The following is a 22,867-nucleotide window of genomic DNA, read 5'->3' on the forward strand; positions in this document are numbered from 1 at the left end:
CTCACCTGGAGTACTGTGTCCAGTTCTGGGCTCCCCGGTACAAGAAAGACAGGGATCTCCTGGAAAGAGTCCAGCGGAGGGCCACAAAGGTGATATGGGGCCTGGAGCATCTTCCCTATGAAGAAAGGCTGAGGGACCTGGGTCTGTTCAGCATGGAGAAGAGAAGACGGAGAGGGGATCTTATTAATGTTTACAAATATCTTAAGTGTGGGAGACAGTGGGATTTGGCCAACCTTTCTTTCAGTGGTTTGTGGGGACAGGACAAGGGGCAATGGCCACAAGATAGAGCACAGGAAGTTCCGCACCAACATGCGAAAGAACTTCACAGTGAGGGTGACGGAGCACTGGAACAGGCTGGCAGGGAGGTTGTGGAATCTCCTCTGGAGATATTCAAGGCCCATCTGGACGCCTACCTGGGCAGCCTGCTCTAGGGAACCTGGTTTGACAGGGGGGTTGGACTCGATGATCTCTTGAGGTCCCTTCGAACCCCTTCAATTCTGTGATTCTGTGTTATTCATACAGTAGGTAAAGGAACAGTTTGGTGTCCATGGTATGCAAATCACAACTTATTCTGTTAAGAGTGTCAGGAAGGATGTCTGATCATGCTTATTATTTTTTATGGTAGACATAATCTATGAAATTTAACTTTTCATTGTACAGGTATTACGGAAGTATATCCATGGTCTGCTGTTATAGGCACAGAAAATATTATTTTCTAGAAAAAAAAAAATCAGCATCATCTATGGGAAACAGAAACCCTTCAGAATTTGGAATTCCATTCCTACAATTATATATATATTTGTTAAAATAACTAATTAATAATTGATTAAACCACTCTTTCAGAATTCAAATTCTGAAATGAACACTAAAATGAAACATAATGTTCTGAAATCTTTTGCTAGGGACAAAAAAGGTCACCATATAAGATTCTGCAAAATTCCATATATGACCAAAGAGGTTTTTTGTAGTAGAATAACTTCGTGATTCTCAGTTATGGTAAAAGTTACTTAAAATTAGCTACAAAAATCAAGGATGTGTCCAAGAGCCAGAAGTATGGGGAAAAAAATACCAACTGGATTTTCTACATCAGTTCATTGTAATAGTTTAAGTTGTGATTAAGGATAGTTAAAGACATGTGATTTTAATTTTTACAGTTTATCATCCATCTTCCTCAGTGTATGACAATGCTAGCATCTTACTTGCCTTTTTAACCAATTTAGTCTAGTCAAATTATTAGTTTAAATGACACAGCCTTATCTTCACCAAAATATAGGAAATGGAAGGCAGGAGCTCTGAATCTTCATCTCACAGCCCATTCAAAAGATTCAGAGTGGAGAACAGAGTGTGAGTCACAAATCCATACAAATGTAGACTGTGTATCTTTTTCTGAGACCAGTAGTGAAAAAAAATTTTCAATGAAAAACAAAAAATGGTTTTACTGCTTTTTTTTTCCCTTTATATTTTAAAGTGCAAATATTTTTAGTGATACTGTGAAGGTGACTTTTTATTGTAAAGGTAAAAGTTTGGAAAAGTATCCTAATCCTGGATATGTCACTTGGGTTAACAGTATGAAATGCACAATTTCTATGAAAAGAAAATAGGAAAGATCTGAGTTTGACTGAATGCACACCTACTACTTTTCATGCTGGGAGATAAAATATTGTTGACTACTGTATATATGCTAAAACTTCAGCCAAGTGAAGTGAAATTTGAAGTATGGTTAAATCTCAGTTAAATCTGAGATACAAGGGAAACATGAGACATGGGTTATGACTGGTATGCTTGTTACAAAGAAGAAAAAGGTCAAATCTAGTTTTTATTAGAGAAAAAGAAAATCACCCAGCATCTCACATCTTTAAAAGGCCCAAGTAATCTTAGGAGTGAACCCTGGTTTTAAGTTTCACCTAAAATTTTTAACCTATGATCCTAGTATCTGTAACTATGAAACTGGATGCTGTCTATGTTTGACCAAATACAACTTTACTGTGTTTTATTAACAAAAAAAAAAAAAAAGCTTGGTGATAGAGAATAAACTGAATCTGTATCTCCCTTCAGTACTGAGTAATTTAAATGCATTATCCCCCCAGCTGCAGGTATGAAGAAAGAGTGGCAAGCAGGAAAATTGAAGAGGACCTGCATTCTGGGACACAGGTGGGACAAGCTGTCACTGTACAGACTATGTTTCCAGTCTACAAATGGTCAGCATGGGGGTTTCTCTTATCAGAAAGGATTTTCTCCCTGGGAAGCACAAAGAAACATCTCTTCTGGAAGAAGCAGAAGAATGCTTAGTAGACTTAGGCAAACCCTGTGGCACCATAAAGACTACTAGACTATGTACTCCAGTGGTTGTATATTAAGCTGTCCTAGATATAGAGACAAAGTTAAAACCGTGTCCCTCCATTGCATGAAAGACCAGTCATTTTTCTTAACCTCCTAAAAATATACTTATTTTCTTTTTAAAACAAAGCCATGAAAATTGAATAAATATCAAAAGGCAAAGGCTTTGATTCAGTTTTCCTAGAATGTGCCATTTTGAATCAGAACTGCAATTATTTTCACAGGTATTCTACATTTAATGACAGCTTTCTGAAATTTTCCTTTAACTTCAAGTATTAACTTTCTGAATCCACATTTCTATGCTCACTCTACTAGACTTCTGAGAAGTCTACTGCTTTGTTAAATCAGCCCAGGTGAAATTAATACAGCAGAAAACTGCACAAAAAGATTTTGATCCTCAACACTGAGATTCCCATGTTTGCATTATTTTTTAATGAGGGTTGATAGCTCTTGCCTCGATGTAGGCTTCTGGCAGTCTGCTAGACTTTGATTCTAATAATGTATTTTAAACCCTGGATGTAAATGGGTGGCTTTCACAATGTTTGATTTTTAGATTAGTTAGGAGTATACAAAGTTAGGAAAAACTCTACAGTGAACAGAGATGTTTTAATGTATACCAAATACAAACAAAACTAGACACTTTTCTTTAGAGAAAACCCAGTGCTGTATTGTAAATTAGATAGGTATCTTTAAAAAGATGGTGCAAGTAGATGGTGTACATATGTTACAGATTGTAAAATATTATTACAAAAAGCACCCCTTTCACTTTCCTCTGTTCCTTGTATTTTCATTTACCTTTTCACTTGTTTCTCGTTCTCTTTCACTCTTCTCATGCTTCGTTTCTATCTTGATTGGCTGCTATTTTTAGTTTTCCTAAACAAAATATAAACCAAATAACATGATTCCAGTCAAACTCTCCAACAATTTCTTCCAACAAATTTCAAATTAAGCAGAAACTTCCAGACATTCACCTGTTGATAATCACTGAAACACATTGAAATTAATTTATAGTGACTTGGAATCCACTTGAGTCTAATCACACATCTTTGATTATACTGTTTAAGAGCAAAGCCAGGAAAACACTCATTCGTGTTTTTGTGTTCTATGCCATAAATCCCATTATCTAAAGCTGAGAGTTGTGAACAGGGCATCCTCTGCAAATTTTTTTTCCAGCACTTCATGTTTCGCTGCTGCCATCTTCTGGCAAAAAAAGACAGTTTTCCTACTCTTCCAATCTGTTTTGAAATATTTAATCATTTTATTGTCATCTCCTTAACAGTATCGGTACAGGTTTTTGTTCATTTAGGGATAAGATAATTTACTTATAAGTTTTGCAATGTGTTCTCTTTTATTCAGTTCTAATTCTTCACCACAAAAAGTGTTTTAGAAGATAGTGCAAATTTAAAAATTAGTATTAAAAATAAATCTTCTCTGTATTATTAAACGCTGTATTGCTACAGATTATCGTATATATTATTAATTGTAGCTGTTTAAGATTTCTTTTTTTCTCAGTATTTATGCTGCACATTTTACTTTTAGACAGCAAATTATTCAGGTCTATTCTGTAGACCTGTTTCCATCTTTAAACTCATATTTACTAAACCTTCCCTTTTGAATATTTTAAAAAATATTTGCATTACTTGTTAGGCTCCTACATTTGTGATCGACTAATGTGGTCATGTTCTCACAACCATCCCTCGCTTGTACATAACCACTATGAGAAAACCATGCAAAACTGCTTATCTTTTCCGAACTTTTTTCTCACAGCACCTAAGGCCATACAATCTGAGATGCTCTTACATCCACCAAAGAACACTTTAACTGAATGAAATACTTGAAAACCCCAAAGCATTGTTGCAGATGAAGGGGAAGCTGCTACTACAAGCATCTTTGTACACGAGGAGGCAGTAGAGTCAGGCACCCTGCCGATGGCAAAGGTCCAAGCCCAGCTGTATGCCTGACCTCTGGTCTCGACTCTTCAAAGGCCCCTTCCAAATAAGGAGTCTATACCTGGATTTCTTTAAAACGTGGAGTTTTGTAACAAATACCTTTCCTAAACCAGGTCACTTAGCTACTGACTGAGTTTAACCAGATCTACGACTGCTCTGGGAGCCCATGGCTGCCATGAGAACATAAATGGAAATACTATTTATTTTTACATAAAAACAACACCAGGGAAAGAAGGGGAGGAAGGTTACAAGAGCAAAAAGTTGTGCCTGAATATTATGCCCGTTTCTCAGAGAAGTCAGTGCCCTCAGGACAGAGCTAAGTGAAGCAGACTCCTGCAGTCCATGTCTGACCCTCCATTCAGCAGTTCAGCACCTTCCTGCCCAGGTTATGACTGAATTTCTTCAGAATCAATTCCACTTTTTTTTTTTTTTTTTTTTAGTGGGAAATTGGACATTGCTCAATAAGATTTTGTTGGTCTCCTTTGCAAAGAGCACTCTGAATAATTTGTTAATCCATCCTTGAGTGACTCTCTCAGGCTTTGGGGATCAGATAGTGGGGTCAGCCCCAAAGCACCCAGCTGGGGGAGCCCTGGAGGTGTACCGGGTGCTTCCCTCCCCGGTCCTGCCGCCTTGCTGGAGGGGGAGGCTGCCGGCGAGAGGGCAGCAGGGACGCGGAGACACCGACCCCGCTTCCCGCCCTGAGGGCTGCTGACAGGAGTTCCGCCATTTTGAGCTGCGGGCACCCCCAGCCAGCCGCCACCCCACGGCCCCCTCCCGGCGCCCGCACGCCCCAGCGTCCCCGTCTTTCTTCGGCCCGGCTCGGCTCTGTTCAGCCGGGCTCATCCCTTCCCGGTGCTGCCCACCGGCCCCATTGGCTCGGCTCTATGGAGCCGCCTCCGGTTGCATCAGCTTCGGTGCCGGGAGGCGCCTGCGCGGGGTCCTTCCCTTCCCTTCCCGCTCCTCCCTCTCTCTCTCGGTGCCGGCTTGGCTCGGCGGGTGGCAATGGCGGGGGCTGACGGCCAGGTGGGCCCCACAGCGTGCTGGGGGCGAGGGGGGCACCGGGGTCCGCCTGTCCCGGCTTCCCCCGGCTCCCCCTCACTGCTCCCGGGGGCTGCGCTGAGGCGGGGAGTCCCCGCGGCAGGTCTGGGGAGGGGCGGCCGCTCCGGAGGGAGGACGGGTGCTGGCGGGGAAGCCGGGGCTGTTCCCAAGAAGTTTTTCCATCAAGTGGACCCGGGGTTGTCCCCCCAGCTCCGGGGAAAGGCGGTGGGGTTGGCACGATGTTCAATAAAAGAGGCCGGCGGGGTGGGTGCCCCTCGGTGCGTGGGGTTGGGGCGGCTCGCAGCGGCTGCTGGCATGTGAGGAAACGGTGTTTGCCCTCCCTAGGTGAATGCTGGGGGTGAAAAAAAGGCAGACTGCGGGAAGAAGAAAACGAAGGAAGGGGCCGGCGATGAAGGGCGCACGGAGGTGAGCAGCCCTGGGGTCGTGGGGTGTTGAGAGACTCAGTCCCTTGGTTTTGTGTGCTGCTGGCCTTGCTGTGGTGCATCCCCGTGACTTATTTTATCCATCCTTTCAGTGAGGCCTTTCCCCACTATTTCGTACTAAAGCAAAGTTTGCCTCGAAGTTGCTTTGTTGCCTTTGACAGCAAGTTATATCAGTGTAATGGGGGAGCAGCTGAGATTTCCACAGTTGCTGCTTCCTGATGCTGTTCGCTGTGACCCTCCACTTGCACCAGGAGGTGGGCAGCAGATCTCAGCAGCGATGAAAGCCTTCAAAGGATATGCTCTCTTCCGTGTTTTGGGTTGGTATGAGTAAATGCATCCCTCTGACTGTGCACGGAGAGGGCCAGCTGCTCGCCAGCACTAAGCAGAGCTGGCCTTGTAGCTGTATGACCTGGGGTATGTGCAAGCTGACGGCCTGACATCTTTTATGTGACACGTAGACCAGAGTCACTTCCTCTCCAGGTGGCTTGGACTAGAGGTGTTCCACGAGTTTTCTCACCTAATAATAAAAATCTACTTTTATGGTGAACTACATTCTTTTCAGATTTATTTTTGTCCTTGTGTAGTTTATTAAACCAGTGTTTAATAAATCAATTTAAACACTCGTTTAATAAACTATGTAGTAGCTTGTTAACATATCTATAGTTAATTAAACAGTTGTACAGCGGTGCATTTCAAAGTGCTAATTATTAAGCTGAAGTCTTACATAGTTATTAGTTACTGATAATGATTGCTTGTTAGATATAGTGCACATATAACTATAGGTATAGTCACATAGCTCCTTGTGAAAAGTACATCCATTCTGTTTATATTCTTGACATAATGTGATATTAGAGTACTCTAATAATCTATTGCATTTTTCTTTCTCTTTATTCTTGATATGTAGCTAAATCCCTGGCCTGCATTTATCAATGAGCGTTTAGAGATGTACAATAAACTTAAAGCTGAACATGATGCACTCCTTGCGGAAAGAGCTGCTAATGACAGTAAACCCATTAAAGTTACATTACCTGATGGCAAGCAGGTTGATGCTGAGTCCTGGAAGACAACTCCTTATCAAATTGCATGTGGAATTAGGTATGATTCTATTCTGTGATACACTTACTAATTTTTAGACAGATCTACATCTGCAAGTCATGCCTGTGATCATTAATGTTAGCACATGCAAAATTAGTTTGCATGGGCCTGTGGAAGGAAGATGATTTGGGTGATGTTTCACTTGATTTTTAGAGTGCAGTAACATTATGAGAGTGTTTTGCTTAACTGCAATTTCACTTGCATGGGAAATACCTGGCAAAAAGAACATTGCACAGCTTTGGAGGACTCAGGTGTGCTTTGGGGAGGATTTGAACAATGCATACTGAACACCCTAACAGTCAAAATTATGAAAGCTGGGTGATTCCTAGGGGTGCAATACCTTTTTTTTGATTATTTTTTCATGATTAGGTAGGTGTCATGTTATTGGAACCTTCTCTGCTTTTTGTGATTTTGGGCTCAAGGATTTTTTTTTTTTGCCTACTTGAGATAAAACTGTGAAGTCACAACGTTAGAAATGGTATCTGATAATTTTTAAAAGAGACATTCTGTTTTTTATTGCAGTAGGATTTTGAAGTCAGGTTAGGACTTTGCCTCTAACTTAAATACGTTGATGAATGCATGAATGTCTAGCATACAATGTAGAATTCCTCCTACATCTCTGAAGAGATGTGAATAGGATTTTCATAAATGTTCAGGACTGCCTAAACTGCCCTTCCATTTGGAATTTATTTACAGTGTTGTACCCACTCTGAGCACTCATGAAAATCTTATTCAACATGGAGGGCAAACCTGGCTTGTTTCTACCTGCTGATTTGAAATAATTACATACCATGTATTTATTCTCTAGTCAAGGCTTAGCTGACAACACTGTTATTGCTAAAGTGAACAAGATGGTTTGGGATCTAGACCGTCCTTTGGAGGAGGACTGTACCCTGGAGCTGCTCAAGTTTGAAGATGAAGAGGCTCAAGCGGTGAGTATCGTCTAATTAAAATTGTTTGCTTTTAGATTTTCATTAAACCCAGCCTCCAGTAGTTACTAGCATCTTTACTGTGCTCAAAAGAGGAGGAGGAGGAGGAGAGAAAAGGTTTGCTGTGTAGGTACATACACAGCTGATACTGCAGATATTGTACATTCTGCTTTGTATTAGTTGACAATTCTGCTCGCAGTTGCTGTAGTTTATGCCAAGTCTGTTATATTTTCAACCTTCATGTTAACGTAAAGTAGGTCCTTTGAGCTGACCTCTTTAGCTTGACAGCAAAAGCAATGCTGAGTACAGAAGTACTGTCTACAGACATAAGAGAGCTGAGTAAGCTGCTTATTCGTTTTACATACAGAAGTACATACTTTATTTTGGCTCTTCATTCAGCTAAATGTAGATAGCCATTATCTAGCCAAATTTTTTAATTCTGTCTTTAAAAAAAGTTATTTAGTACAAGAAGCTGCAAACTCATTACAGATGTCTTGCATTCAAACTTAGGGTTTTCATCCTGACTAAATGATGGCTTTTGTGATATTTATGTCTTCTGATCCGTGCAAATAAAAGCAGACTGAAGCCTTGCAGATTTTGTTTCACTTCATCAGAACTTCAGGTGCACTACAAGATGTAGCACAGTTTTTAATTTTATGAACTGTTCTATATCAGTGCAGGACTTGCCATGCATAAAGTCTTTGCAGGACCACAGCCTTATGTTGAAAGTGCACCTTGTCAGCTTTATGCTGTACGTCAGCAGAGCTGATCAATTGAAGTTAACAGTAAAGAAGAAAAGTTGTTGGGTTAGTTTCCTGACTTCTGGGCAAAACTGAATCATTTCAACAGTGGCTGAAACTAAGAATTATTTGTTACCAGGCAGAAAACAATATTCCAGTGTTACTTTTTGGAAGTGTTGATGCTTAGGATGGGAGTGTTTTGGGGCTTTTCTGATGACTGCTCTAATGTGGGATCTGCATCAAGTACCCTTAAAAGCAAGCGTTCAAGAAAAGTTTTTAATTAAACCACTCAGAAATGCATTGTGCATATTCATACTTGACCCCTCTTTTTCACTTCCAATAGGTATACTGGCACTCAAGTGCTCACATAATGGGTGAAGCTATGGAGCGAATCTACGGTGGATGTTTGTGCTATGGTCCACCAATAGAAAATGGATTTTATTACGACATGTTCCTTGAGGAAGGGTAGGTTTTATATTCTTTTTCTCTTTCAGGAGTAGGGATATGGCAGTCACAGCAAGGTTTCTGCTATTTTCTTGTTCCCAAAACAAAGTCATCTGCACTGCTGAAGATGAGTTTGTTCTTTGCAGTGTGTCCCAGCCACAAGCCAGTACAATGCAACCAGGTCAGAAATTGCAAGTGAAAGTGAGAATGATTTGTTCTTCTGCGTGTGTTTATTTTAGGGGTGTATCAAGTAATGATTTCTCTGCTTTGGAAACGTTATGCAAAAAGATCATGAAGGAAAAACAAGCCTTTGAAAGACTGGAAGTTAAGAAGGAAACACTACTTGAAATGTTCAAGGTAGGCTGTTTTATAATGTTGTTACTATCATCACACAGTTAGGCAAGTGTTCTATTAGTGGTAGAAGGTCTGTCAAATTAATTTTTAGAGATATTGTGTTCCTACAGACTCATATGTGATATTTAACTTTAAAAAAAAAAATGAGCAAAGGCATCATTTAAGTTTTCAGGAACACGCATTAGATTTTTCTACAACTGTAAGAATTGTAGGTCTTCCGCTGGGTGACCTTGGTGATATTTTTGAATCCACATTCCTCATTTATTTCACACGGATGTAAATTTGCAGTTATATTCAGATCATGTGCTGTTTTGTGCCTGTTTTATATTGGCTGTAGTAAAATGCCATGGTGATGCTACAGCTGCATTTGTGATACTCTCAGTAAGCTTTATACAACTTTTTTTTTTTTTAAGAATAAAGACTTCTGGGAAGCTCCAAGCAACAATAAAAGCTGATCTTTCTCTTTTGTACCTAGCTGTAAATAATTCTCTGGTATTCAGAGATACTCAGTTTTCACTACTAAAACATCGGGAGACTCATAGTATTATTTAGGTTGGAAAAGGCCTCAGCAGGTCTTCGGTCCAATCTCATGCGCAGGGCAGTGTCAACCAGGTTTCCTGGGGCTTTGTCCATTTGGGTTCCAAATGGACTCAGAGGTTTAAAACTTGTAAGTATGGAGACTGAACAAGCTGCTCTCTGGGCAGCCTACTACTCTTTTTGGCTGGAGCACCAATCCTATACAGCTATCTTGCATAATCCTCTTTTGATGTAGTATAGCATCAGGTTTGCAAATAGTTTAAACTGCTTGTCAGCCCTACTGCTTAACAAGGAGTTAACAAATATGTATGGTGTTTGTTTTTTTTTCTCAGTATAACAAATTTAAGTGTCGCATCCTGAATGAGAAGGTCAATACTCCAACTACAACAGTATACAGGTGATTATACATGCATACTAATATTACTGGATAAAACTTGCTAGGAGGAAATATACTAAATGAATGTTTTCCTGTTCTTAGGTGTGGCCCCTTGATAGATCTATGCAGAGGGCCTCATGTCAGACATACTGGCAAGATAAAGACCATAAAAATTCATAAGGTAAGGGCTGAAACTACCTTAGAAAAATGTGTTCATTCGAAAGCATGTTGCTGTCTTTGGGCAATATGACAGCACACTATCCAAGAATGTAATGCAAAGTGGATAGCCTGGCCACAAACTCAATTTAACCAATTAGTGAAGGGTTGTGTGCTACAAGAATGATATTCATGTGGTGCAAAGACCAACTAGGTGGCCAGGGCCTGCACTTTCAGCACAGATCAGAAAATGAGTCTGGCTTAATTCTTGGTTAAACTGTATCAGCTAGAGTTTTTAGTTTTTGCTCAGCTGATGGTTACAGCCAAGGGTGAAAAGTTCATTTGGAATAGATGGCTACAGAGAGACACAGTGGGCTATAAAAAAAAAAAAAGACCTAAGTAGAGCTCAAAAACATTTTCACATATTCTATTTGTCTCTTCTTTGTGTGTTTTTCTCATCAGTGCTATGTATTTATGATTAAAACTCTCCTTGTGCCATAGTTACTCTACATTATGTATAGAGATTTGTTAATGATTGCATGCCTTTTCACAACAGGCGGTAGTAGTAAAATGTGGAGGCTACTCCTTTTATTCATCATTTCATTTATTTTTTTGCATGCAGAATTCCTCTACCTATTGGGAAGGCAAGGCTGATATGGAATCACTCCAGCGCATCTATGGAATTTCATTCCCAGATGCAAAAATGCTGAAGGAGTGGGAGAAGTTCCAGGAGGAGGCTAAAAGCAGAGATCACAGAAAAATTGGGCGGGTGAGACAGTCTGTCTGGTAACGTATTTCACAAACACACTGTATACATGACCTCATAACTAGAAGCATCTCAAAGACAGCACTTGGCTGCCACAACCAAGATGTGACATGTCAGTATTTTCAGTCAAGTTTCAAAGCCAGGTGCTTTTCCCTCAAAGAGCATCAAAAGTCCTAAAGTAAGCAACTTATCTTTAGAGCTTTCTCTCTTTAAACATAATATCCTTCGTCCACAGATTAAACAGTACATTACCTGAACACTTTGGCATGCAAAACATGCCACTTCGGTCTGTAGGCAATGCTCATTCCTACCTGGGTTGCTACAGCTTGTTCTCAATATGAAGATTTTTTATTTATTTATTTTTTTAACTTTGGTGATGCCCAGTCAGTAGCAATTAATTTGTGAATATTCAGTGAAAAAAATGGCTCTACAATTACTAATTTTTTTTTTTCCAAATACTATTTTTCTGCAGGACCAAGAACTGTTTTTCTTTCATGAACTCAGCCCTGGTAGTTGTTTTTTCCTGCCAAAAGGAGCTTACATATATAACACATTAATTGAATTCATCCGGGTAAGTAATGTCTTTTGGAAATCTTATAGAAGAAATTGCTTTAGAAAAATGTGTAACAGTATACAACAGTGTAACAGTATAAATTGAGTTGAATTGAAGGGCTGTTCAATATCCTAGTTCTGTAAGCCATGGTGCTAAAGAAACCTGTTTAGAGTTGGTCTTTTAACAATCTCTGCCGAGTTATGTTTTTATTAAAACTTTATTAACCTGCAGTTAAAGCAGTGATAATGATGATCTGTAGTATGGATTCTTTGACAACTAAAAGTACAGCTAAACTCACAGTACAGTCATTCCACAAATCCATGTTGGTTTGATTTGATAAATGTATCCAACTTGGCCTTGTAGAGTTATTTATAAAAATGAAAAAAAAATCCTGATCTACCTGTTGCAATATGTAAAACTCTGTGTCTTGTTACTTTATGTTTGCGCTGAGATGTACTACCAAGTGTCATTGATTAATGAGAGACTGCTGCTTTGCTTGCTGGGAGGGAACTTGTTCTTCTTGCTCAGAGTTGTTTGGGGGAAGGGTGGTGCTGGTGGAAGGGAGGTATCCTGCAATCTCCAGCTTGTTTTTCTTTATTTATTTTCTTGAGTCACGGACTTCAATAAGGCAGCACTTCCATGTTTTCATGGCTGCAGATCAAGGGCTGAGTACCATTACTTTTGTTTGCTTATTAATTATTTTATGTACTGGGTCTGTTTTAGAGTGAGTATCGAAAACGTGGATTCCAGGAGGTTGTCACTCCAAATATTTTCAACAGCAAACTATGGACGACTTCAGGGCACTGGCAGCATTACAGCGACAACATGTTTTCCTTTGAAGTAGAGAAAGAAATCTTTGCTCTGAAGCCTATGAACTGTCCAGGACACTGGTAAATACACATAGCAGCAAATACAATTTATCAAAGATTGATTAAAAAAAACCCACACAACGCAGTTTTCCTTTTCTGCTTGATTGTACAGATAGCCATCTTAAGGCACTCATATCTGACGTTTTCAGGAGCGTTGTAGTTATGAGTCTTGGTGCCTATGAGCTCTCTCTATTGAGACCCTGAGAAATGTCATTTTTCCATTATTACAGTGGTTGTGTTTTAGAACTGAAGCTTACCTTGGTGCTAAGAACTCTGGATAGCTAAACCAGCTACCAGAGCATTGTCAATTTTGTTGCAATTTAGTCATTCAGGTTTTAATGCTCAGTTCAGGAGCTGTTAACCTTCTCTGTGTGAAGTGGGGGAAGCATATCAGCTATAAAAGAATACCTGGTTTTTGTGTTTTGTTTTTTTTTTTTTTCACTGAAAAAAATAGTTGTAAATGACTGTATTCAGGTTACATCATTGACATATCATGGGCATTTAGTAATGCCTGTTATTCAAGTCATAAACTTTTTCCTTCAGCCTTATGTTTGATCATCGTCCAAGATCATGGCGTGAGCTGCCATTACGGTTGGCAGATTTTGGTGTTCTGCATCGCAACGAACTGTCAGGAGCTCTCACAGGACTCACTCGAGTACGTCGGTTCCAGCAGGACGATGCTCACATATTCTGTGCTATGGAGCAGGTATGGGTTTCTGTTAAATGAAATTGGGTAATAAAATCAGAACAGTTGAATTTTCTATAGCTGAGACTTTATTTCTGTTCTTATAAAGATTGAAGAGGAGATAAAGAGCTGTCTGCAGTTCTTGCGTTCTGTGTATGATGTCTTTGGATTTTCCTTTAAACTGAATCTCTCCACTCGTCCTGAAAAGTACCTGGGAGATATCGAAGTGTGGAATGAAGCTGAAAAGGTAAATAATTTTATTAATTTTCGATATGAAAACGAGGTTGCAGCTGGAAGTCCTGTAAGAACATACTGCCTTCTGGGAGGTAACAGTTGCAGCCTGTTACCTGAGAAATGTAACTTACTAACACTCTTCAATTCCATCTGAGTACTAGCAGTAGCTTTCTTATGTACTACATACCTATCATTATTTTCCATGCAACAGTTATCTCCATGTCACAATCAAATTATGTCTCCTTTTTTTTAATTGATTGAAAAATTGAAGGGGGGGGGAGGGGAGGGGGAAGATGAAGAGAACCAATTCTGGCAGCCCCTGTATATATAATAAGACTGAACAGTCTTCCAAAAAACTGGCTGTTTTCACGATTAAAGTGTTAGCCCTTGCAGATTCAGTGGTTAGCAGAAGACAGGGCAAGAACAGACACTATATGTACAAGGGATGGATTCTCTCTCAAGATTTACAAACTTTGAATCTATCATAAAAAGTTCTTGCATCTTAGCTAATGCTGCTTGTTTGACCTCTACCAAAATATATACATCAGCTTTGTTTAAGTTTGGAGTAAATTACTTAAACATATTTATTTTAGCTGGGACTCTTCCAAAACTTTTTTCAGAAAAGTAATGAGGTGGATAGGAATGTGTTGCAATAGTTATGGGGAAATACTGTAAGTCTGGTAGTGTTAGATGTCTGTAGCAGCAGGCTGACCTGATGCTGTAACATGGAAACAAACGAGAAACACTAAGTGTATATGTCCTTTAACTCTAGCAACTGGAAAACAGCCTGAATGACTTCGGTGAGAAGTGGGAGTTGAACCCTGGTGATGGAGCTTTCTATGGACCTAAGGTTAGTATGTTGCAGTGGACTTCTAGCTGTGTTAGGCTTTTAATTCTGTTTGGATGAGTGTCCTGGTTGATGCTGAAACCAGGACAGTGAGGTAGACAAAAGCTTATACAATTCCTTGCTTTCCATTCATGCCACTGCAATCTTAGTGGTGGGGGTAGCATGCAAATACTGTTCTTCTCAGTACAGAGAAGGCAGAGGAGCAGGAAAAAATAGAAGTCTTTGTCTCCATAAAATTATGCTAACAGCAGATATCTCCAGAAAGACGAGTGTTAGCCATCAATTTGTGCAGAGTGTTTGCCACGCAACTTTATAAATACCTGACCAAGAAAAAGGAATTCTGCTTTCAGTTAATTATATAAATACAGATGGACACAGTGCTGTTAACACACAAAGTTTTTTTTTTATATCTTATTATGAGAAAGGGGAAGAAAATACTATGGTGATGCTCTTGGGTTTTATTCATTATCTTCTTGGTAAAGACAGCTTTTATTTTCTACTCATTCTGTACATTCCCTTCCAATATAATGCTGTAGCTAAATTTTTCAGTGTCAGTATGTCTTTTTAAAGCATTGGTGCTACTTAGTTTTGGCTGGAGGATACAGAACAAAACTGATTCTTAAAGTGAGAAATTGGTACAAACTGAGATTGTTGGCTTGTACAAGTACAAGGCTTGGAGTACCGTAGAATCATAGAATGGCTCGGGTTGGAAGGGGCCTTAAATCTAGTTCCAACCCCCTGCCATGGGCAGGGATGCCACCCACCAGATCAGGTTGTCCAAAGCCCCATCCAGCCTGGCCTTGAACACCTCCAGGGATGGGGCAGCCACAGCTTCTCTGGGCAGCCTGTGCCAGGGCCTCACCACCCTTACAGTGAAGAATTTCCTCCTCACATCTTATCTATACCTACCCTCTTTTAATTTAAAGCCATTCCCCCTTGTCCTATCATTACCTATCTGAGTAAAGAATCCCTCTTCATCCTTCTTATGAGACCCCTTTAAGTACTGAAATGTCTCAGTGAGGTCTCCCTGGAGCTTTCTCTTCTCCAGACTGAACAGCCCCAGCTCTCTCAGCCTGTCTTCACTGAAGAACTGCTCCAGCCCTCTGAGCATCTACGTGGCCCTCCTCTGGACCCGCTCTAACAGCCCCACATCCTTCTTGTGCTGGGGGCCCCAGCCCTGGACGCAGCACTCCGGGTGGGGCCTCACAATGGCAGAGCAGAGGGGCACAATCCCCTCCCTCCACCTGCTGCCCACCCCTCTGTTGGTGCAGCCCAGGACGCAGTTGGCCTTCTGGGCTGCAGGCACACACTGCTGGCTCATGTCGAGCTTTTGTCCACCAGAGCCCCCAAGTCCTTCTCTGCAGGGCTGCTCTCAGTGGGTTCTTCTCCCAGTCTGTGCTCATGTCTGGGATTGCCCTGACCCAGGTGCAGCACCTTGCACTTGGACTTGTTGAATTGGAAGGGAAAGCTTTTGTTGTTTTTTTTTTGTTTGTTTTGTTTTATATAGTCATCTAATATTTTATGGTGCTGTTTGGCTAGAATTGTCTGTTTTCCCAGCTACATAAACTCTGACTTCTTTGACAGAGGAAAAGTATTCTGTGATTTTTATTTTTTTTACATAGCTTTAATACTCGTTTAATTAATCAAACCCAGTTTACACACACAATTTGCTGCTTAAGCAGAGCTGAGTAGCTTAGTGGGAGACGTGAACAGGAGGTGGCAGTGTTGGATTAGTATAACCAAAGCAATTGCTGCATTACAAGTAATCCTTTTGGTGATCAGTGAATCCTGATGCAATAATCTTGTAGAAAGCAAGCAAAAAGGAAATCCTAACCCTGTCTTCATATTTACAAAAAAAAAAAAAGAGAAAAACGATAATAACCTTAACATTGTTTATTAAACAGATTTCTGGAAAAAAATCTTTCATTTGTTGGCATGGTTTTGTAGCTGTAGCTGCACTGAGTTTTGCTAGTGAGCTTTGTTATTAATAAAGACCCTTGCACTGGTTTTGCATTTTTTTAAGAGCTTCCTCCTCAGGAAGCTCTTTGCTTTGCTCTGCTTCCTGTTTGCACAGATTAAGTAGAACTTTCCAGAAATTTTGATATCTTTGAGCATAAGGACACAGAACCTTACAAAGTTGCTTGTAAATATTTCCCCAATAGACATAACTTTTATTTAGCTTTATAATCAGTCTAGTAAACTAGTTCTGTTGTTTTTTTTTGTATGCTAATTGAATCAATTTCACTTTATAGGTTGTAGGTGGAATGTGTTGTAACAGCTAATCATAACTTGAAATGCAAACAAGATTTAGTAACTTCCTCAGTTCATTTGAAAGGAGGCAAACATCCACAAGAACAGAAAGGAGGCAAATATCCACAAGAACACTGTGAGCCTTACACTTGCTCCTAATACACTAGCTAAAATAAAGTGAGCAAACATGTAGCTTTTTGCAATGATTTTAATGGAAACTGGTTAAAGTTGCATTGTTAAGTGAAGCTCTATATCCAGGGAACCTTTAAACCAACTTAGAATATTTTTTTTCCTACTCTAAGTGGATGATTTGGAATTAAAGATGATTGGTAATGACTTATTTGGATAGAAACTCTCTGGTGAGTAGCTGAACTATGACAAACTGGCTTCTGAATGCAAAATTTTTGATCAGTTATTATTTAGCTAAATGACTTCCGAAAGACACTTACTGCTTCTGTGAGTAAAACAGTGATCTGTTCATTTGGTACATAAGTTAAAATAAGGTAAACAGCCCCAACGTATAGCCAGACCAGTAAAATGATGAAAAAGAGGGCAACTCACTAAATAAGTAAGGTTCAAATACAATAAATTAACTGTTTTCTAGCTGTCTACTTGTTTAACTTCTATCATTAGTGTATCCAGGATTAAAGTATAAGGTGCAACAGATAGAACAGTCTTTACTGTAGATGTTCACAGGCAGACCAAGTGTCACCAAGATCCCTGTTTGTAAGTGGACTATTTAACAATAGGGTGTGCATCCTGTGTCCAGGATTTTTGGTGATTATTGCTGAGTTCTGAGCCAACACCCACAACTGCCCACCCTCCCTTGACGTGCTGCTGAATTTTCTCAGTTAAAAGACTCATGAAAGTCCCATGAAAAACAAAGCAAACTCACAGAAAATAGAGGTATTCAATATAGTTCACTGTGAAGTAATGTCTCTCCACCTGCTTACCTTGTTTTTAGTTCTAATGCTGTTTCCATCAGAACCTGCAAATCATTTTAAAACATAGGCTGAAGTGAAAGTATGTTGTCAAAAAACATACATAGTTCTTCTGTACTATATGAGCGAAAGCTTCTGTCTTAAAACGGTGAGTTTGCTTTCAGAGTGACATGCTTGTATCATAAACTCTTACAAAGTTTCAATCTTTTGTTTCCTAAGATTGACATTCAGATTAAAGATGCCATCGGCCGCTACCACCAATGTGCTACAATCCAGCTAGACTTCCAGCTGCCAGTCAGATTTAACCTTACCTTTGTCAGGTAAGCGCAGAGGCTGGGGATCTTAACTGCTATATAATTTAACTTTTCCGACACTTATATGTGTAACTAACTTTATTCACAGCCATGATGGTAATGACAAGACAAGACCAGTTATCATTCACCGGGCTATCCTGGGATCTGTGGAGAGAATGATCGCCATTCTAACTGAAAACTATGGAGGCAAATGGTAACAGTGAAAAGTAGATTTTGACCAAACACTTTTAAATGGAGGATAAATTAGCATACAAGAGTCAAGAGGGTTCATTTTATTTCCCTGCTACAGAGGCATACTATAGGTATACCACAAGGCAGTTCCTTCTGAACCCCTTTCTTCAGGTATTAAATAATTCTACATATGGTAGCCTCTACATGATACCACTCTTGCATGTGCAGCATACAGCTCACCTGTCTGAGGTGTGTATCTCTCACCTTGCTCTTCCAGCTGTGCCACACAGCAGACAGTCATGGTAATCTCCTGAATCTGCTGCGGTATAGAATCACAGAATCATAGAATGTCCTGGGTTGAAAAGGACTTCAAAGATCATCTAGTTTCACCCCCCCCCAGGCTCTGGGCAGGGTTGCCAACCACTAGAGCAGGCTGCCCAGAGCCACATCCAGCCTGGCCTTGAATGCCTCCAGGGATGGGGCATCCACAACCTCCCTGGGCAACCTGTTCCAGTGCCTCACCACCCCCTGAGTGAAAAACTTTCTTCTAATTTCTAACCCAAATCTCCCCTGTCTTAGTTTAAAACCATTCCCCCTTGTCCTATTACTACCAACACATGTAAACAGGCATTCCCCCTCCTGTTCATACGCTCCCTTCAAGTACTGGAAGGCCGCAATGAGATCTCCCTAGAGCCTTTTCTTCTCCAAGCTAAACAAGCCCAGTTCCCTCAACCTTTCTGCATAGGAGAGGTGCTTCAGCCCTCTGATCATCTTAGTGGCCCTCCTCTGGACCCATTCCAAGAGCTCACATCCTTCTTGTGCTGGGGGCCCAAGGCCAGCATGCAGTATTCCAGGTGGGGTCTCACAAGAGCAGAGTAGAGGGGGACAATCATCTCCCTCTCCCTCCTGGCCACCCCTTTTTTAATTCAGCCTGGAAACCTGGAACCTGGAATTTTTTAATTCAGCCTGGAACACCAGGAACCTGTATAGAACCTGATGGGGATGACCCCTCTGACTATAACAAAGCTCAACAACTAAATATTTTCCCATGATTAGTTAGTAGCAAGATCAGCAAGTCAGTTATGAGTTGCTGTCTGTTGTAAAACACAGCTTGAATCCTCAGATCAAAAAGTACTTTTGCCCACACCGCAATTCTTTTAGACGCTCAAGTTTTTCAGAAGGTAAGCTGTAACTGGAGCATAGGGCTGTCATCACATCTCAATGCAATCTAAGCTGCTGGCTTAATGAATCTCTCATGCAGATTTTAGTCTCATCTGTTAACAGCATTTTCTGTACTGAAAAATACTAAAAGCTATATAACTTTTTTTGTTTATTGAAGGCCACTCTGGCTGTCCCCACAGCAGGTAATGGTGGTACCAGTAGGACCAACGTGTGATGAATATGCTCAAAAGGTGAAGTATATGGTTTGGGGATTTTTTTTCCCCAGTTTCAGAAATGCTGTATTAATTATTAATAGTATTTTTCTGAGGTAAATATTATAAGTCTTTGTGTATTACATTGTATCACTTGTATATATTACAATGATAATAAGCTGCTGAAGTTTTAGAAGGATTTTAAAGAGATACTAGAATAGATTTTGGGTGCCCAAACATCAAATACTTATCTTTGTGAGGTTTTTATTATTGGAAAGCTCAGATTTTCAGCTAGAGCAAAAAACTATCTTACACTTCAAGTTCCAGTCTACTGTAGCCATATCCATCGTGCAGAGCAGTAAGAAAGATAAAGATAGGTCTTATCTTTAGCATTCAGCAGATGTTTTTCTGTATTTCTTTCAAGCCCATGATACATAAATAAGTCTGCAAAATTAAGAACTAAAAAAAAAATAAATCTTCTAATTGAAAGCCCCACCACAGTGCTACCATTTACAGTATCAAACCAGAGTAACTGTTCAGCCTGAAACATTAGGTATTGACATCACTGCTCACTGATTTAATGTGTGTGTACTTGTATGATAGCAGGCCTCGTTTTGTTCTTTGAACTAGGCTCATCGCCAAGGCTCAAGCCAATGACAATGTCTTTGGTTTAGTGGAGGTCAGATAAGCTTGACTGGCTTAACTCTACAGGTCACAAATAGTTCATCATCACAATTTATCCCATTGTGACAGTTTAAATACTTTTTCCCTAGGTCAGACAGCAATTCCATGATGCTGGGTTAATGGCAGATATCGATGTAGATCCTGGATGCACACTGAACAAGAAGATCAGAAATGCTCAGCTTGCACAGTATAACTTCATTCTGGGTAATGTATAGTGAATTTGTTACTTGATTCTGTCTGACTTTTTCAGACAGGTACTCTGAGCAGGTGGTAGTGTTTTAGCTCACTTTGCTCCTTCAGACTCTCCATTCCAGATAGCCTGCCGTGTATACCTGATGGGCAGCCCTTGCATGTACAGCTGTTAGGGAAAGGAGGTCCCCGTTGTGTGGCCCAAGGCATTACTGCTGCTTTAGAAAAAGTTCTTTGCTGTTTTCTGATCAGCGGTGTGGACATGTTAAATCTACTGTCACTTGTCACTCAGATTGTTAATTGTTATTGTGAATTATTCCTTCCCCTTCTTGTTCCCCCTAAGTAATTTATGCTCTCATTTCAATTGTAAAAGTAGTACCCTAAGTTCACTTCATTCCGCTGTGGTGCATTTCTGAGCTCTGAGGAGACTCGCAAGAAAAGGTGATGCAGTGACAATTAGAAACTGACCCTGAAGCACATGATTTGAAGCAGCACCAAAGTCATGTACTTAACTTGAGCTCTAGCATTGACCTTACATCTGTGGGCAAACCGCAAAAGTTGAAGGAGTCTATCAGAGAGAAACTCTACTCTCAACGTAATTTACAGAGTCATGAATAAAGTTCTTCTGTTACTTAAAACTTTAAGCATATGATACAGATAAGATGCAACCACATTTTACCTTGAAGACCACAAACAAATGGTCAGCCTACCAGGAAAAAAAAAAAATCTCACCTAACTTACGTTCAGAGGCTGTTTCCAAAAGTTGTCAAATATCTGCAGATGAGCAATCTCCCACTAAGTATAGAAATGCAATTTCTCTTAGCTACCTGCAAGTAGATTACATAAATTTTTATTAGTAATGAGACATACAGATACGGTCTTGGTATCTCTCAATGCTTAATTTAAATAAATTGCTTTGGGCTTTGCCAATAAGCTGTCTTGTTTCTGTAAAGCAAACAAATAGCTCGTGATTATTTACAGTCAAGCTGTGTTTCTAACCTTTGCCCATGGAATGCTGCTACATTTATTTTTCATTTCAACTATGTGGGTCTTTTTACTGGCTTATGCAGTTTACTCTTTTCTTTACTCATATTTTGCTAAATTGCTATTTATAATATACTAAAACTAGGCTACTACAAGGCTATTAGCTGTCACAGATCTAAGTTAGGGGAGCTGGGAGGAGGGCAAACAAGGATTTCATGGTGTTGCGTTGTATGCTTTTTAGAATGCTTGTTTAACATGCCTGTGTTTTAAGGGAATTCATAGGCAGTATAGATTGTTAAAAGTTAAGTTCATTCCTTTGCATCTTGGTTGTTTCTAGTTGTTGGTGAGAAGGAAAAGGCCAGCGGAACAGTTAACATCCGTACCAGAGATAACAAGGTGCATGGTGAGCGTACAATTGCGGACACGGTGCAGAGACTGCTGGAACTGAAATGTTCTCGATCCAAACAAGCTGAAGAGGAATTTTAACACCACCTGCTCTACCTGGCATAAAATGATTCTGGTGTTCCTAACTTGGTTAACCACAGATTGTTTGTACTGTATTGGATTGGCAGAGATCTTTAGTTAGACATGTCTCTTTTTGTAAAAATCAGTTTCTCACAGACCTTGAACTAAGATTTCCTGGCCTCTGATCAATGGTAGATGAAGCAAGATGACTTTGTGTGACTGCAAGAGAAAATGGAAATGTTAATTGGGGATATCTATAGCACTCTTAACTATCATATTAAAATAAAATACATTTTGGTAACAACTGTTTTTCACTAAAGTTGAACAAGAAACTTCAGACTTCAGAAACCGCATAGAAGCCCTGTGCTGCAGCAGCTTTGGAAGTATCTCCTCTAGCAAGATAAGTGATACCTCGCAGTCTAGTCTGCTGCTCTTACACCAATTAAATACATTGACACTGAACAGTCACAGGGGCTGGGAAGTGAACAGAAGTCTCCTAGTTCAGCATGTTTTGGTGCTTCTGGGAGGTCCCAGCTCTCGCTGTGACAGTCCAGCAGTGGGGCTGTCTGCCACATAGCATTGAGCTGCTTACCAAGGCCAAGCTCTACCCTTCTCCAAAGGCTGCACCTGAAATGTGCTCGTCCTCAGAGTAAGCTCCTTCTAGCTGCAGGAAAGGGTATGAGTGGAAGAGGTAGGGCCAAAGCAGCTAAGGAAGCCAGGATCCCTAGGTTTTGTTTGTTTGGTTGGATTTTTTTAGACATGCCATTTTTTTAACTTGGAAGAGTCCCCTCTTGTGGAACACTATGTACCAAGCCTCAAACCCAGGGCATCACATAGCAGCCCCTCCTGTCTCTCTCTCACTTTTTTTTCCTTCCTCCTCCCCTTCTGGCTGGTGCCAAAATGCTAAATGCCTGTCACTGACAAAAAAAAAAAAACAACAAAATATGGGTATAGGTGTTTTTTTTTTTTATTAATGGACCTGAACAGCTTCCAGCAGTGGTTGATGAGTGTTCTGAAACGAAAATCTGCTCTAGATGGTAGCAAATATAGCCAAAGATATTGTTACACCCTTAGCACACAAATCTGAAACCAAGTTTGAACTATCTTACCATTTGAAAACCTCCAGCTCTCATCACTTCCTTTA

At 40.2% G+C, this 22,867-nt stretch overlaps 1 protein-coding gene across 1 annotated transcript; it reads left to right on the forward strand.

The window, feature by feature from the left end:
- Nucleotides 1–5,167: 5,167 nt before the first annotated feature.
- On the forward strand, nucleotides 5,168–22,027 carry TARS1 (threonyl-tRNA synthetase 1). The gene is made up of 19 exons (XM_040542129.1): nucleotides 5,168–5,309; nucleotides 5,670–5,750; nucleotides 6,672–6,862; nucleotides 7,671–7,794; nucleotides 8,875–8,996; nucleotides 9,215–9,332; nucleotides 10,199–10,263; nucleotides 10,345–10,423; nucleotides 11,021–11,167; nucleotides 11,637–11,735; nucleotides 12,441–12,607; nucleotides 13,130–13,292; nucleotides 13,381–13,518; nucleotides 14,278–14,355; nucleotides 17,763–17,863; nucleotides 17,946–18,050; nucleotides 19,368–19,440; nucleotides 20,175–20,289; nucleotides 21,596–22,027. The coding sequence occupies exons 1-19, from the start codon at nucleotides 5,289–5,291 to the stop codon at nucleotides 21,742–21,744; spliced, it is 2,136 nt and encodes a 711-aa protein (XP_040398063.1). The 5' UTR covers nucleotides 5,168–5,288; the 3' UTR covers nucleotides 21,745–22,027.
- Nucleotides 22,028–22,867: the final 840 nt, after the last annotated feature.

This window comes from Cygnus olor, chromosome Z (assembly GCF_009769625.2).
Source record: "Cygnus olor isolate bCygOlo1 chromosome Z, bCygOlo1.pri.v2, whole genome shotgun sequence".
NCBI classification, from domain to species: domain Eukaryota; kingdom Metazoa; phylum Chordata; class Aves; order Anseriformes; family Anatidae; genus Cygnus; species Cygnus olor.

Excerpts from the sequence above, each read along its gene's own strand:
- TARS1 (XM_040542129.1), top strand. The coding sequence starts at position 5,289 with ATGGCGGGGGCTGACGGCCAG. Across the intron at positions 6,863-7,670 it reads CAAATTGCATGTGGAATTAG|TCAAGGCTTAGCTGACAACA; the intron begins GTATGATTCTAT and ends TTTATTCTCTAG. Across the intron at positions 13,293-13,380 it reads TATTCTGTGCTATGGAGCAG|ATTGAAGAGGAGATAAAGAG; the intron begins GTATGGGTTTCT and ends GTTCTTATAAAG.